The sequence below is a fragment of the Acanthisitta chloris genome, unplaced genomic scaffold (assembly GCF_000695815.1).
Source record: "Acanthisitta chloris isolate BGI_N310 unplaced genomic scaffold, ASM69581v1 scaffold44145, whole genome shotgun sequence".
In the NCBI taxonomy this organism is placed as follows: domain Eukaryota; kingdom Metazoa; phylum Chordata; class Aves; order Passeriformes; family Acanthisittidae; genus Acanthisitta; species Acanthisitta chloris.
In genome coordinates, this window is record NW_008676219.1 from 9,120 (window position 1) to 25,692 (window position 16,573).

A 16,573-nucleotide genomic window follows, 5' to 3' on the forward strand; every position below is an offset into this window, starting at 1 on the left:
CCACCAAGGATATTGAGTAATTAAATTTATGATATGAGAAAGATGGGAGCTAAAGCTGCATTTCCCACCCTATTTAATCAACTCTGGATCATGAAAGCAAAACAGTTGTTGTACAGCTGCTTGAACTGAGCATGTTCATGTAGACTCTAAAAAGACCTTGTTCCCAGATCTCTGTGGTACCTACTTTTTGTCACCTCTTGAACTGTGTTAATCTTGGTTTGTCTCAGCTCATCCCAATAACTTTAATTTGTATTCTGGCAAGTGTTGATGAACTATAATCTCTCTTTTAGTAGCTTTGTCTGACTGTAAGTAGAGAATTTTCCAGTGATGTGGTGAGCTGTCCTTTGGTGAGCTGCTGCAAAAGATAGTTTGTCTTGGGGTGTGTGTGCTTTGGATTGTTTATACAGGTCAATGTATTTTATCTTTAGTTTGAACATATCTTGATTTCTGATTATTATATCTGGTTATGTTATTGTCAGACAGGTGAGACTCTGAAGGAGTTTCTTTACTAGTCATTCTGGATGGACACACTCCTCTGGCTTCTAGTTTCAGTGTTCTCCTGAATAGTGTTTCCTCCATCTGTTCTTGCGTGTTGTCGTCCTTGTCTTAACTGACTTTTTTTCAGTCTCTATTAAAAGAGTGATGCCCTGTTTCTCTGATAGTTTCTTTCTGTGTCATCTTGTTTGGATTACATTTTGCCTGAACCTCTGTTGCATTCACTATACTTGATCAAGTTTTAATCAGATTTCTAGTGATAATCAGAGGTGGCTTTCTATGCTGATAATCCTTCACTCTGCTCAGTGTTCCTTTCTTGTCAGCTCTCATGAATGTGCTTGCTGTAGTGTGGCTCTGCCACTTTCAGTGTTTGCCAGTTCATCATCTGTAATCCAGAGTGAGAGCTTAGAGTACCAGCTTGAGTGCATTTGTTGTCTGGATAGCGTCGGTCCTGGCTGCTAATCTCATTTCTCTTCCTCTGTCTGCAGAGCTGCTGGCATTCCCATGAAAGAAAGGGTGAAGGTATCACAGAACTGGAAGCACGGACGCTGCCGGAGGGAGACAGTCCTGAAATGGAAATGCAAGCAAGTGGCTTCTTTCTCTTCTGCTTTGTTCTGTCAGCTGCTGCAGGACCTTGGGTTTCTGCCTGTGTCCTGAAATGAGATGTTTCCTGCTCCTTGTGATCCACAGGGTCTTAAAAGTGATGTTCCTGGCTGTTGCTGGCTAGATACATGCGGGGTTAACTGGAGTTGCTGTCTTGCCCTAGGGATTCACACCGAGTGTTGAGAATTTCTTTCTCAGTAATTTGAATTTGTCATTGTTCTGATCTCTACAGTTCTAGTCAGATTTAGTAATCTTTATTACAGACTTCAAACTGTTGCGTTCCTATCTACTGCTGTATATGATGAGCAGTTTTCTATCCTTCCCTCACAATGAGCATACATTGATCCCAGATGTGGACTTCGGCATCCCCTTAAAATGCTTAGTGTGTTTCCTGTGGTTTATCCTGCCCTGGATTTGGATGTACAAATCTAAAATGCTAATTACCATTCTTCTGCCTTAGGCTTCTTCATTCTCATATCTTATTCTTCTCTCCTTCACTTAAAAAAAATGTATATTTGATATTAATGAGAGGAGGTAGTTGTTAAATTGTTTGCAAAGGTGTACTTGGCTTTCAAAGCAAAGCATAAGATAAGTCTCTTGTCTGAACAGCAAATCTAAATCTTCAGCCTTTGTGACATCAGACTGAAGGAAAAATGAGAAACACTATGGTTTGTTAGCTGCTGAAGAACAAGGACCTTCTACTAAGCTTTCATGCCTTTTTGTGCTGTGTAGATTGAAGTCATGGATAATGTGGCACTTCTTGTCTAAAGTCCTGGGAATAGCTGTAATGAGCAGAATCGGTTTTGGTGCAGGTTGTATACCTGCCTTTGAAGTGCTTGCAACCATCTGTGAAGACAGGCTCTGTGGATGGTAAAGATCATTACTAAACCACCTTCCCAAGTGAAAAAGCAAGGACTGATTTAATGAGGCCACCATCCAAATGGCATCCTCTAATTTTCATTTATCCTGCTTCAGATTTGTTATTTCTCCTTATGAAAAAGCCATAGCAAAAGGTAAAAAGCTAAACTGCAGCAGAAGGAGAGCCACAGAAACTGGCTGTAGTCTAGGTAAGCTGGATATTCACTTGCTTTTAGAGGACTGCGTAGGAGTGGAGGAAGGAAGGGGAAATCAAAGCCCACCTGAAAACAAAGCTGCCTCTCTAAAGATGCCTCTTTATTTTTTCCATGCATATGATCAAGTCCCAGATGCTTGGTCAAGTCCCAGACTGCTTTGTCTGTGTGACTTAAAAGCCTGTTATTGGAGGTGAATACAGGCAAGCAGGAGGAACCTTCTATCTAATGATCAGTCTTGTCCTCTTGATTTTTTCTAGTTGTTCATTGTGGTATTACAAGGTACAGCTGTGTGTAATGGCTCTGATGACACTGAAAATTATGACCTCTGAGGATGAATGATCTGAAAAAAAGAAGGAGACAAGTTTTTATGAGAAGCCCCTATGCTTTCAAAACAGTTTGTTCCTGAATAGTTTGAAAACTGAAAGGCTGCTCTATGGAAAGGCTATGGTTTTGCTCTGTGTTTCCATGGGTACTAGTGCACAGACTGCAGAGTAGAGACATTTCATGCGTCCATGCCTCACAGGACATGAGCCTCATGTCTCTTTGTATCTAGCCTTGCTATATCCAGAAATATTATTTGCTGATTCTCTGGTGGCTCCACAAAACCAAGATCTTGTGCAAAGGTCTTGTTGCCTAAGTGTGCGTTGTAGCCTGTTTCCTTCTGTATTTCGGTTTTGTTTCAAGAATAAATAAACTTCTCATGAAGATGGACTTGATTCAGGTGTTGCTCAAGTGTCTTCTCTTCATGCTTTATTTCCTGGGAGATCAAGTTTTCCACTTTTAACATCAATCTTCAAAATACATTGGAACAGTTTTTTTGGCAGTCCACTGATCTTGGTTTGGAACCTGCCACTGTCCCACAGGTTGCAGGGGGCAGAAAGGGTGTATGGGCTCTTCTGACAGATGTGCAACAGAAATCAAGAGCATTTGGCTCAGCAGTGGAAGAGGTGTGAATGTAGAAAAACACCTCGTCTGCATGATGAGCATAAAGTTGTTCGGCAGCCTCAGGCTTACCTGCTGCTTTACATATCAGCATACGCAGAATGCAGGAGGTGGATGACTTTGTCTGTAGGAAGACCTGTGATGTTTGACGTGACCTGCTCTCCTGCTCAGATGTGTGCTGAACCATGGCAGCTTTGTGGTCTCTGCTGGACATCAGCAAACAGTGTGCAGGATCAAGACTTACTGTTAGCACCAACAGCCTCGTATTGAAGGCCCTGTCAGAAGTGCTCAGCATAGCTCACCAGTGCCTTTGAAGAAAAGTACAGGGCTCATGTGCAGGCTCAGGGACCCTTAAGTATTTGCTATATAAGCTCACTAGACTTTTAGCCATCCTCTCTCAGAGATTCCACGCTTCCTTTCCCTCAGTTCTTGGTTAGAAAAATGCCAGCAATGTAACCTGCTTTGTGTGTTGCTGGAGAAGCTTCACCTGTTGCTGTGCTACTGTATTCAACCCTGCTTTTGTGTGTGACCTGCAGCTCCAACTTGAGTTTTCTTGAGTGGGCATTTGTTTTTGTTGGTATGTTTACATGTGCAAACTCTTCATTTCTCTTTCTGTATGAGGCTGTTCTGTTTCCTTCTCCCTACTCCTTCATGCCCCTAACCTGCTGTCTATTTGTAGTTTGATGCCCTGGATGGAGCTGGATGGCGAATATCTCTACCTGTCTCAAGCAGAGGACATCCATGCCTACCACCTCTGTCCAGAGGGTGCAGGTTTGCAGCGTCACCCTCAAGCCATCTTCTCTGGCCACCAGGAGGATGTATGTCGCTTTGTTCTTGTTAACTCCCACATCGTCAGTGGAGGAGGGTAAGTTGTGGGCGAATGAAGGAGCCCAAAGATTGTGGCACTGAAGTTGGAAAGACTTTATGTAACTCCAGCCCAGAGCAGGGGGGTCAATCTTGCTACACAGTGTCCTTATGCTTGACTGTGTTCAACTACTGGTGTTTCCTCTCTTATAATTGGTTCTGTCCTGATAAAGCTTCTACTATACCAGAGAAGGAGCTGAGTCTCATGCTGTTGATCTTATAAAGTGTCATTTTCTCTTTGAACTTGTGTAGATGTCCATAGGATTGTTGAATTGGGATTGAATGATCAGGCAAACATGACTGATGTGCAAGTTTCCTTTCTTTCCCTGTTAGAGTCAGGGTGGCTAGACTGTTCTAATAATCAGTACTTCTGGTTAACTGGGACTGCAATAGTGCAGAAAGCTTTCTAGAGACAAGCATATGTTTATTAGACCCACTGATATAATTGTGTAGAGAGGGAAAACTGCCAAGTGTTCCAGCACAGACACACTTCCCAATTAATTTTGCATTTGACTGGCCTTTTTCTGTTACAGCAAATGACAGAACTGTTATTAATAGCTAAAACTTTATTAATATACACAGCAGTTAAGTACAGGATTGGGAGAGACAAGCACGACTGTCTGCCTGGATATCATGAGACTCCTGTGTGAACTGTAGCCCAAAATTCAGGTGAAAACGAAGGCACACATTTAAAATTCCAGGAAATGCATTGGTTGAAAAGAGTCTAAATGTCTGTGTAGTTAATTCAAAGCATAGCACCCTGCCTGACTGCTCTGAAATGAATGAAAAGCTGAGGCTTGGACATGGGTGAGAATGACCTCTCACTTTTCCCTTACTCTAGCTGTTCAGTGTACAGACATGATTCTGGCAAGCTCAAAGCAGTAGGAATAGGAATGGCTGCTCTGCTAGTTTCTGCAGCTTAACACAAAGTGAAGGGTGGAAAGATTGCCAGGAATATTTTCATATACATCAGATCAGATTTTGACTGCCCAGATGTGGGACTGCAGAACAGGTGATGTGTGAAGAACCAAGGGTTAATAATGTCGCATGAATTTCAACTCCCATGAGAGATCGATCAGTCCTGGTCTTTTTGTGGCACTCCTAAGCACTAATGGAAGGTGCATGTCCAGCTGATACAGACTCCCTGCCTGGGGATTTGTTTTCCAGAGACGGAAATATTGTCCTTCACAAGATCCATGGCTCCTACAGTGTCAAGTTCTCTGCACATGAACAGGAGGTGAACTGTGTGGATTTCCAAGGTGGCCTCATTGTCAGTGGCTCCCGGGACCGAACAGCTAAGGTGAGCAGTGATGTTTCAGCAGCTGCAGGTGCTGCTGCAGAGGTGACTCCAGAGGTCTTGTTCCATGAATATTTAAGTGTCAGCAGAACTATTGTGAGCCCTGTCCTCCTTGCAGGAGGAGCACTGTCTATCTTGGCACAGGCTCATGTCTCTGAGAAGATGCTTGCTGTGCCAGGCTTTTAAGGAAGAGATTGGGCAGTACTGTACAGCATCAGCTGCTGGCTTGAACTAGGAAGTTCAGAAGGTGGCAGCTGATATTTTGCTACTTTCACTGTGCATCTATCCACACTGTAGTGGAGATCCATGCCAGTTAGTCTGAAATTTGCTGTATGTATCTCAAGCCCACCCTTGCTTTGTGATGCAGTGTGGTTTAACATGCTCTCTCTTATATATTCAGTCTCTAAAGGGCTAGTATCATGCCTTTTTCAGATTTATGGGGTTGTGCTTTATTTATTTGTGTTTGTGGGTTTTGGTGGTGGTTTTGTTTGTTTCTAATGGTTCTTGGTTTGCAACCTAGGAGCAGAGTCAGACTATGAATATTGCTAGTTCCCATTTTTCTCTTCCAGCTGGCATCACTGGGTCCTTTGCCATAATTTTTGACTATTTCTTTTTGTGGCAGGAGCTTGTTGATTTTTGTCCAGGTTCTGGTCTGCTCCTATGTGGACCTGGAGAGTTGTTCTCCTGAGCTGTAACCAGCTCTTGTTTTAGTAGTTTAGAAAACTCCACATAGATATTTGACCCTTGTCCTGCTAGCATGATGCAGTACCTGTAGCATCTTCACAATCACTTGTTTCATTGTTGGAAGTAGTTGCTGTATGTTGAAAGCTTTGGTTGTTGCTCAGAGTATGCTGTTGGATACTCTTGGTACCTGGTTCCTATCATAGAGCATTGGTGGAGGTAAGAGGGAAAACTGCTATCCTTGTTTTGCAAGAGGGCAAACTGGAGCAAGGAAAGACTTAAATGTCTTTTTCAAGGAGTTATAGGAAGTGTGTGGAAATGGATAACTATCTGACAGACTACTGAGCAGCATGACCCTATTTATTTTCTTTGGTCCCTCTGTATACATGTACCCCTGAGTAAAATCACTCCCAAGTAAAGCAGTGTTCAGATGCAAAGAACACTACTGGGGATGCTGTTTGCCTCCTGGGAGCAAGACCTTGATGCTGCTTTGTCTCACACTTTAGCAGGGCTGCTCCTCTCTGGTCTGTGGAGCCTGTTTTCTGGGAGAGTGCCTTCTTGCTGCTTCTCTGACGGCTGGAGGACAGACATCCCCGACCTTGAGAACAAACTCCTGAAGGGGAATTTAAGACTGTTTTTCTTGGAGCTAGTGTGAGATCTTGCCCACCCAGTGCTCCCCACAGCATATGCTCTAGGGATGTTCACCTCTTATTTTTTATCTTCTCTTTTGTAGGCTGTCTTGTTTGCATGAATGAGACCCTTGGAGGGTGGAAGGGAATCCCTACCAGCCTTTTAAAGGGTCTCTAAGTGTCTAAGCTATTGAGGGCTCTGCTGAGTGTTGATTAGGACTAAGCCCTGAAGAGCTGCTAATGTACATTCCTGTGTGATAGGCAGCAGATAGTGTGCTCTGAGCAATATTTTTAACCTGTAGGAGATAGGGATGCCTTAAAGGAGTTAAGCTTTTCTGCTGCCTTTGCTGACACTAGGTGCTAAATTCTCCGCTGACAAGAATAGCCTGCAATCCTGGGCATTATCAACAAACAAACAAATAGGGCCCTCCCTGCTTTGAAGTCTTGAAGGGAAACATTGGGGGTTGGTTGCAGAGAACCGGGAGGATTGAGTCCTGTGGGCCAAGATGACTGCAAGGTAAAGAAAATGAGGGCTACAAGCAGAGGCTACAGCAAGAATCTGGGGACCTTTATTAGGACCCAGAAACAAAGGGGTGAACTTGTGGAAGGGGATGTGCATGTTTCCACTGATGGGGGAGGGCAGAGATTCTCTCACATTGGCAGTGAGCAGGGGGGGCCTATTTGAAAATAGCTTGGGGTACACTTAAGAAACTTGGTCTAAAGGGGATGGATTTATAAAAGGAAACTATTTTACAGACTAGTGAATAATTAATTTGTCAGGGATGATGCAAAGTCTTCCCACACTGTTCAAGAGAACAGATTTGAACAAAACCCACTTCTTGTCTATTTACTACAGAAGTTGAGAAAGTTGTGTCGAGTGTTGCCGCTAGAGAGCAAGTGATGATGGGGGTGCTTGCTGTGTTACCAGTGGGCTGGAAGGTCATACTCATAAGCTGAATCTTTGTGTGACTTCAAGCACTTGTTTCTGCCAGTGATTGAAGGCTCTGCTCCTCAAAAATAAATAATGGGAATTCAGGGAGAGGTAGGCATGGCAGTTTTGGCAGCTCTTCCAGCACAATATTAGCAGTGTTCTGCAATTTTGGGTGACCTGACATAACATGCATCTCTCTCTTTAGGTTTGGTCCCTGTCCGCGGGCAGAGTTGGTCAATGTCTACATACAGTGCAGACAGAGGATCGAGTGTGGTCCATTGCTATCAGCCCATTATTAAGGTAACTGAGATCTCTTTATTCCCAGTTTCCAACAGAGAGAAGTAAAGGAATTAGATAGGCTCTGTGTCCACAAGTCTTTCTGAGGCACCAGTGTGACAGTTCAGGGGCTTGATTTGGGTGAAGGCTGATCAGGTGCTTGTGCCTGCAGCAGGAGCTCAGGGAAGACCATGTGGTCTTTGTTCCTTACAGCAGTGGAGTGATCCGCTCATCCTGAGGCTGTGAAGATGGCCCTGCAATGATCCTAGTGCCTTTGGTGGGAGCTGTTCGTTCTTTGCTCTGAGTTGCTAGTTAGAAGCAGTGAGTTGGATCCTCTTGAGATTTTCTGTGCTGAAAAGATGCCAATTTGTATTCTCATTCTGTGGCAGAAGAGATGCTGAGCAAAAAGGTCCCTGCTTTTGAGAGCTGTATGCAGTGGTTAGAGCTCAGTTTTCTTTGAACATGCTGAACTGGGCAAGGTGAAGTAGAGTTCCAGGATGAGACTTTCCAGCCTCTATTGCCTGTAGCTCTGTGCTTCTAGTGCAGGTGTAATGCTACAACTGCAACTTCAGCATGGGAGGCAAGCACCATATATACACCAATGTCTTCCAGGGTCTTTTTCAAAGTGCTCCTGTTCTTGAGGAAATGAAAATCTGAGAAACTTAAACTCTCACTGTTGAAATATTACACTGACCAGCAACAGTCTGTCTCTTTGGCTCCCTGTTAAGCTGGTCTTCTGCATGCAAGAGAGATTCTTGCTCAGCATACCTCCAGGAAGAGGGGAAGAAGAGCTGTTGTTGCTGCCCATGTCTGGAACTACTGAATTTTAGGCTTGTGCAAAACCAAAAAACTTCCCACAGCTACTGTCCTTATTAGATTTCCAAGCTTTTTTTGCAGGCAGCGGAAAGGTAGTGGTACAGAGCTAATGGCATTATCAATAAATTGACACTCGAGGCCTGCTATGATTTTGCTGCTTCCTTGTCACTTTGTTCTGAGTGTTTGAGACAGATAGTGTTTTTGAAGAAGTGCCATGTGCATTAGTGCTGCTGCAAGATGTGAGATAGAAGCCCTTTGCTGTCTTTTGTGCTGCAAGGGCCCTTTTTCTAGCAGACATGCTGGCTCAGGTACCGTGGCTGGTTAGAGCCCAGTGGCATATTGCTTCCTACTCCTAAGTGATGACCTACTGTGGTGGCCTCTTGTCAGGACAGTGTTCTTCTCCCTGGTGTGCACGTTTGTGCACACTCTCTGTCACAATATTTACCCTCAGCCTCCCCACCCCGCCTTTCCTCCCTGCAGGGTGATAGATTGGAGGTGGTGGAACAGCTACCCCATGAACAAGTAGGCTGAAATTGTGCACTCATTTTTTTATGAGACCAGGGACAGTACCAGCCTCTCCCACTAGCCCACCCGACCACACCCCCTCCTTACCCCTCCATATTTTAGGGAGGGGGGTGTGGAGAATTAGAGCCAATTAGCCACGTCATTAATTCTTCAATTTGACGGCTGATATAGCAGGGCCTGAAACACGCTGCTGACCTTGTATAATGGGAACCCTGCTCCTTAACATATTGACGTTGGGAGAAGTTAATTAAAATTCCACATAGAGAAGGTGTCGGCTAACCTATAAACCTGTCGCTTCTCAGAACAAATCGCAGCCATCCTAGAAGAGAGAGAGGATCAGAGCAGGAGGGCATGTGGTGGGGGAGGGCCAGGGCAAGGGGCAGGGGAGATGAATTTTTCACTAATAGCTTTTATTGCTTGCTGTCTAATGAGGGTGAGTATCAAAAAGATGATATCTGGTTTCTAGCAGGGTCTGCTTTGCGGAGCTCTGTCATTTCTGTTTTATTTGTAAGTGCCCATATTTCACCCATATGCATTCCCTATGCACTTGTGTCTGAAGCTTTTCCTCCCTTGCAGTCGCCATCCTTCTTGCCAGAGCTTGGATGCATTTGTTTCTCGGTGAGGCTGAACATGGCCTACAACCTCCACTTCCTCATAAACATTTGACATGTTCTCCTGATTCTTCCTTCTTGCTTGTGCTGGTGTCAACTGAGATCTCCTCAGGTAGTTCTGCTGGTGTAGAACTGCTGTAGAATCAGACTCCAACCACCTAAGTATTTTGGCTCACTGCTCATCAGCCTCACCAGGACCAACCAGCTTGCTCTACTGTGGACACACTGAGCTCAGAAACAGCTCGAAGCAGTTCTGTGCAGTGGGATAGGAGCAGGGAAAGTTCCTCTAACTGTAGGCATTTGAAATTGCTTTGGAGAGGCTGCAGTTTCCCGGTCTGGAAGTTTGCTGAGACTAAAACTCTATGGAGTAGTCAGGGTTGTGTTGTTAGTGAGCCTCAGCTGTTAATGGGCAGGCCTGAAACTTTTCTTCTGGTTTTCCAGGGATACCTTCTTCTATGTGGAGCTTTGTTATAAAGTATCACATGTGCTTTTGACCCACAGCTGGGTTTTCTGCTGTCATCCTGCACCACTGAACTGCTGCCCTAATGGACAGTGCCTCTACACCTAAACTAAGTATCAGAGACCTGTGCTCTTAGAGCACAGCTCCTCTGGCTTCAGGCATCTTTCTTGGGTATTCTGCTTTGATTTGTCCACTGTTTCCCTGTGTCACTACAGAGATGATCCTGCAGTTGTGCTGAGCTGGGGAGGAGGCTTCCTTGCTCTTTGTGTAGTGGTGCTGGTTTGGATGTTTTTAGGGTCTGCAAACAGAATGATTCCCATAAGGGAGATTAAGTAGAATAAAAGGTAGTAAAAGGATACTAAGAGTGCTGGATCTTCACTTCTTGCTGTTGGGGGGATAACTGTGCTTAGTCCTTTGTATAACCTTTCCAGCCACGAAAGTGCTTTGACATCCATGTGTGTTGCTGGAGCTTTATTGCATTGGGATCCCTAACAGTGCAGGGCAGTGGGGATGGGGAGGGCATTGTGTTCCTTCTGGGTTTTTAGCAAGTCTTCTGCAAAACTTGTTGATGTGCTTGGGACAGCAGGTCTCACATTGCATGTCACATCAGGGACTAGAGAAGTATCTTTAAAGTATGATACTTAAATAAGGGTGCCCCAGCTTGCTTCAGCAACTGATCTCCAAAGCTGTCCTTCTCCATGGATTAGTAAAATGCTGTGCTTACGGAGAGGCTGTGTACCCTAAACTACATTTCTTAGCTACTTGTAACCCTCTCCACCCCCCACCCCCACCCCGAGTTCATTTGCCTTTTGAACTCTGCATCATGCAGATGTTAAACTTCCATTTACTGATGTTTACTGCAGTGACTTATGTGTGCTCAGGGACCAGGGCAAGCCTGAGTGCAGTGGACCACTTCAGATATGCAAAGTGAGGCAAACCCAGGGGTTTCTAGTAGAGTAGAAGCACCTTTGTGCTTTGTGGTTCCCCAAGGTGGCAGTAGCCAAGGAAGAGAAGGGTGCACTGTACACTGTAAACTGGAGGGGAAAGAAAAATGTGGACCTTGATGTTAAATTCATTATTATTATGGGATTCTGAAATTTTTTGGTATTGTATTAAAAGAAGTACTCAGATCTAAGCTGGTTTCTCCTGCCAGGTTTGGCCACTGGCATTTGCTATTTTAATTTTAAAATATTTGTCATGAGAGCTGGTCTTCCCATGTTGTACTAGAAGTGTGTCAGATATTAAACTGAGAAAGGAGAAGATGGAGGCACAAAAATGGTTTCCAATGTGCAACTGTAGATAGAGAGCAAGGAAACCATTGGTACAATTTGAGACAACATTGGACAACCATATAGTGCCCTTACTGTGGCATCGTTGTGCTTTGGGTGTGCAAGCCCAGGTGAAAGTCTCTTCTTTTCCTATTGTGTCATTAGTCTGCTGGAGTACCTGACTTCTCCTCATGGATGTTGCCTTGGTGAAGTACAGGTTTACTCCAGAGCCGAGGAAGGTTTGTACTAAAGACTAGCTACCTGCACTGAATGCTTAATTTAAAGCAAAAGAAGTAGTTCTGTGAGCAGCTGAATTTTAAAAGTCAGGCTGGCTCTCTCTTCTGTTTATTCAGTGTTGTTGTTGAGACCCAACTATTTGAACATGCTAATTTGAATCTCTGTTAGCCTAATTGCCTCTCCCATAGATTATTATGGGGAAGTAATGTCTGGGGAGATCTCTGCCCCTGTGGGTAACCTCAGGCAAACTTGTTGGGGAAAGGGAGGAAGAGAAATGTTACTGACAGGCACCTTGACTGAACGTTCCATTGGGAACAATCAAAATTATTAATTTTGAGGACTTCTTTTTAATGGTTGTCTAGAAACTTTTTGTGAAAGTGTAACAATCTGATCTTGCAGATTGCATTAGAGCAAAACAACCCACTTGAGTCAGAGCAACTTTGCAGTGGTTTTAACTGTACAATTGAAGCCCTTACATGCAGCAGTTAAAATGCTTGATAATGTTCCCCCACCTTCATTTCTTGCCCCGATTTTATCAGCAAATTTCCCCTACTGCATATCAGCATGAGCTGTTGGCTGTAGTGGTGCTCTGTTTTGACCTAGCTTTATACAGTTAACCTCTCTGAGTCTGCTAAGGACTTGGGACAAGTAACTGGGTTTTATTGTGGTTTGTGCATTGCTAGCAGAATAGCAGGCAATAGCTCTGCTGTCCTTAGGGATCCTTGTGGAGCCTGGTCGGTTTGAGTAATTGAGAGGGGACTCTGACCTGCAGCTGTTTCTTAAGTGGGGCAGAAAGAACCTGTTCAACTGTGAGATCCCAGGGTGGACGTGCAGAGTTAGTGGTGGCATTAACTACCAGCTCTTGCTGACCTCAGAGAGTGATCTGGATGTGGGTTTCTAGATATATGCAACAGTCTTAACTGACTTGGTGCTCTTTCACCTTAAAGCTGAAAAGCAGGAAGTGAGTATCAGTTTCTCCCCTCTGGAGCTAAAATGACACCTGTGTCTTATCCATGTGCCCTGACTGTTCCCTTGATGTTGGGAGGAAGAAGACTTTGTTTTACCTTCTTTAATTGTGTGATAATGACTCTATTTGGTCTTCTTCACATGGGTGAACACATGAACACACATCTCTCTTCCCTCTCCTCCAGAAACAAACGCATATGCAAACACTTCTACAGGTTGAGAAACTGCAGCTTAACTTTCTTCGCTTCAATTTCTTTCCTTTGCCCTCTAAAGCTCACATGATTGATTACTTCCTCCCTTTTTGTCACTTTTGGCCAATACTCTAAAGTATATATTTTTTGTGACTGTGTGAATTGGCTCACTAGTGGTTGTGGGCAGGTGAACAGGTTTTGGGAGGCAGTAGCTAACTGAGTTAGAACCCAGACATCTGTTTCTAATCCTGTTGAGCCGTGTTGCATATTGAAATTTTTTTTCTCCCCCTGCAGTTTTTTGTCATCTTTCCCCTTGCTGGAGGGTAAAGTCTGTCTCAGGAAGCTTGGAGAAAGCATCTTTCTTGTGCACCTTGGTTTGCACAGGAGAATCCCTGTCTATTTAATCGATGTGACAGAAGAAACGTACTTGAGGGGGCTGTCAGCCTGATGGTTTGAGGTTTCCATTTCCAGTTTGTGATTGTTTTCTCTTTGGTTTTTAAATTCGCAGGGGGAGAAGGTAACTTCACCAGACCTTGGCTGCTGTTTACCTTTGCTCAGTTGTGCAGTGTGCCTTTGTTTTTCCACCTTTGATCAGTGTACTGCCAACAGATAATTTAGCAATTGCATCCCAGGGTGGAAGTGTGGAGTTAATGTTAAAATTAGAGGTTTTTTCCTTTCCTAAGTTCTGTGGCTGATGGAGCAGAGAAGAGGAGAGGGGAGGTGAAGGGGCCCATAAATTCTAGACCTGGTGATTCTGTTCCTTGTAGAGAAATGAAAGCCTCTGATGTCTCTTCAGCACTTTCATTAACATTTAAATTAAGGGTTTGTTTTTCAGGCGGCTTCAGTCGCAGCCCTTTCATAGTCTGACACATGGAGGCTGTTCTCTCTCCCTTTTTCTCTCTCTCTTTTTCCAGCTTGCATATCAGTGTCCAATAGTAATCACTGCTGTATCTTTTTTCTGATCTCTCTGGAGGGCAGCGACCTGACAAGCTGTACCAGAAGTTCAAAGAGAAACAGAAACAGGGTGCAAAGGTAGATGAGCAGGAGGATGCCAGGTTTCACTCCTGCAATTAGAGTGGTGTCTGTTCCCTCCCCTGCCTTTCAAAGGACAGTTTTTAGGGGCGGGGAGGGACACAGAGGGTTGGACCTTTCTAGCACGGTGAGAGCCCCAGGTGCAGATGGCTCTAACCAGGCTCAGCTTCCACTGTTACTCTTCCCAGATGAGGCTGAAGGTGTCACTCAGAGGATGCAAGCTCATGCCCTGAGGTGGGAAGTGAAGCTGTAGTGTCCTAAGATAGCAGCCTAGCCCCTCTAAAGGAGTGTTGATTCACTCTGAGTACAGCGGGAGACTGGTCCTCAGCCTGCCATTGGCATTTGAAAGGAGGGTGATCGTGGAGGATATTGCCCTGAAGTAAGAGCAATATCTGTCTTTTGTGCTGCAGGGCTCTGTGTCTGCTCTGCAGCTTACTGCAGCTGGAGGAGAGAGCTGGTGTGAAGGGTCTGTTTGGATCTTGGCTTACAACAACCTAAACCAGGACATGCTTTGCCACAACTAAGCAATTTCTGGGATAAAGTTGGTTCAACATCAAGAAGAAAAAGCTGTCTTCCACCTGCTTCAACAGTTGTTTAAGAGCCAAGGAACAAGGGGACAGTTTTAGGAATGGCAATGACTTTCAGTGGAGAAGCGGAATAGAATTTATGTAAAGACATGAGTCTTTGTCCCAGAGTTCTTTTGGAATCTTCCACTTCTCATTTCTTACTTGGTTGGTCACCTCTGCTAGGCTGTTACCTTCTACAGACTCTGAAAGGAGTTGGGGGGCTCTGAGTAGCATTGAACTGGTGTCTTTCATGAGCTAGAAGTGGATAAAAGAGGAGAAAGAGCCAACACTTGAGCAATGTTTAGCAGAATGAAACTTGCATCGTGATTGCTGTGACTGTCACACTGCTCATGAGTTCACTCTATTAGCACCCAAAATTTGTTTTCCTTTCACTAAGAGTTTGATCCAGGTGGGCTTTGAAGGATACCAACAGGATGTGAGCTGTAAACTGGCAGTGGGATCAGGAAGGGTGTTCCCTGCATGATGGTAGATATGGTGCATAAAGAGTGGTGCCAAAAATTCTGTTTCTTCAAGACTGATCTTAAGTGTACCAGTAGTGACCATGATTTATACCATGTGGCTCTTCTGGAGGACCTTATTCAAAGTCATGAACTTGCAGAGGCATCCTATATGTGCTGAAAAATGTTTCTGTTCTGGAGTTGGGATTTTTTTTGCCCTTTTGTGTGAACTATCACAGGCTGTAGTCTGTCATTTCTTGTGTCACTGTTGCCTGGTTGAAGTATTGTGTCTAACTGTTCTGAGTGTATGGTGATGACTTTCAGACAGCAGTGATGCAGAGCAACCTTTCAGGGGCAGTTGATCTCATCCGTATTCCAAGTGCTCTGGAGTTACCTGGTGGGATGTGCTTCTCTGATCCCATCTGACCCATGCTCTAACTGTTTTGTGCCCATCTGATTAGTCTGTCACTGCAGGTGGGTCCTAACTCCTCTCTGTGAGATATTTCTGCATAGTCCTAAGAACTGCTACCATCAACATCATCTTGGTATCTTCATCCTGTATCATGCAGTGGGAATTCAGAATGTCTGCTCTGCACTGCTGGCATCCATCCAGGTGATTCAGCTTTTGGAGATTCATAGGTTCACACTCACTGGGTTTCTCTTCTTCAGGGCCCAGTGTCGGATGGTTCTGAGCATGTTTTGTGAAGCCCACAGCCTGCACAAACCACTGCTATGAGGAATGGGGAAGAGGATGCTTAGTACTTGTCATGCAGTGTCCTCGATAGTGACTTCTGAGCCACTTCCAGTGTTGTTCAGTCTGTACATTTTCAGTGAGGAATGCTTTTAATTTAAGCTCTCCTGAGGATGCCAGCATGGAACTCAGCTTGGCTGCCCCAGTGGTACTTGGGCAAGTGTGCTGCAGCACTAACGGGTAACTCCTACTAATTCTCTTTGGAAGCTTCGCTGTATTTATGGGTGGAGAGGGCGGGGGGATGCCTGCCCTCCCACCTTCCCCCATGTTGTCTCAAAAGTCCCTGGTGCATCTTTGATTAGGTGTAGGTCAAAAGAATTTCCACATTGTGACCTTAATAACTGGGGTTGATTGGCAGGCGGTCTGCAGAGAGGGAGCAGCCTGTCCCTTTCATCTCCCTTGGTGCCATGCTGGGACAATGGGCCAGCATATTTTCCTTGTTATTCCTCATTTGAAAAGGGTCTGGTATCTCTACTAGGTACCTGTGACATGGGGGTCTTGATTGGGGTCTCATAAAGGGCGCTGTCAGTGTGTCCAAAGGCCAGGAATACAAAGGCGGTCAGTGGGTGGGGGTCTCAGCTGACCACTGAAGAAGGGAGGGGAGGGTCCTGGAAGCAGTGGAGGGAGAAGCAACCCCTGATGGGAGACCTTAAAGGGGGGAGGGGGGAGGAGGTGGCCCATTTTTGTCCCGAACTCATCAAGCACATCTGCAGGATTGTCCCAGCCGCTGCCTCCCAGTTTCAAAAGAAAATGATCGTTTGATAAACCGTCCTGATTCACCACTTTCTCACAAGGGAGGGAGACCCACCTTTGACCTCTATGATTTCACATTGGGCCCAGCTCCCCCCCATCCAATTGCTGGAGAAACTTTGAAATGCATCCCTTGCGTTCCCTTTCCTTC

At 44.9% G+C, this 16,573-nt stretch overlaps 1 protein-coding gene across 1 annotated transcript in view; it reads left to right on the forward strand.

Moving 5' to 3' along the window:
* Nucleotides 1-983: 983 nt before the first annotated feature.
* The window catches only part of FBXW4 (F-box and WD repeat domain containing 4), a gene marked incomplete at its 5' end in the record, with an annotated part of 49,870 nt that continues 34,280 nt past the window's right edge, over nucleotides 984-16,573 (forward strand). Inside the window, 4 exons of the mRNA XM_009076023.1 lie at nucleotides 984-1,079; nucleotides 3,793-3,978; nucleotides 5,145-5,277; nucleotides 7,721-7,815. Coding sequence (XP_009074271.1) covers nucleotides 984-1,079; nucleotides 3,793-3,978; nucleotides 5,145-5,277; nucleotides 7,721-7,815 — 510 coding nt within the window. The remainder of the gene's footprint in view (nucleotides 1,080-3,792; nucleotides 3,979-5,144; nucleotides 5,278-7,720; nucleotides 7,816-16,573) is intronic.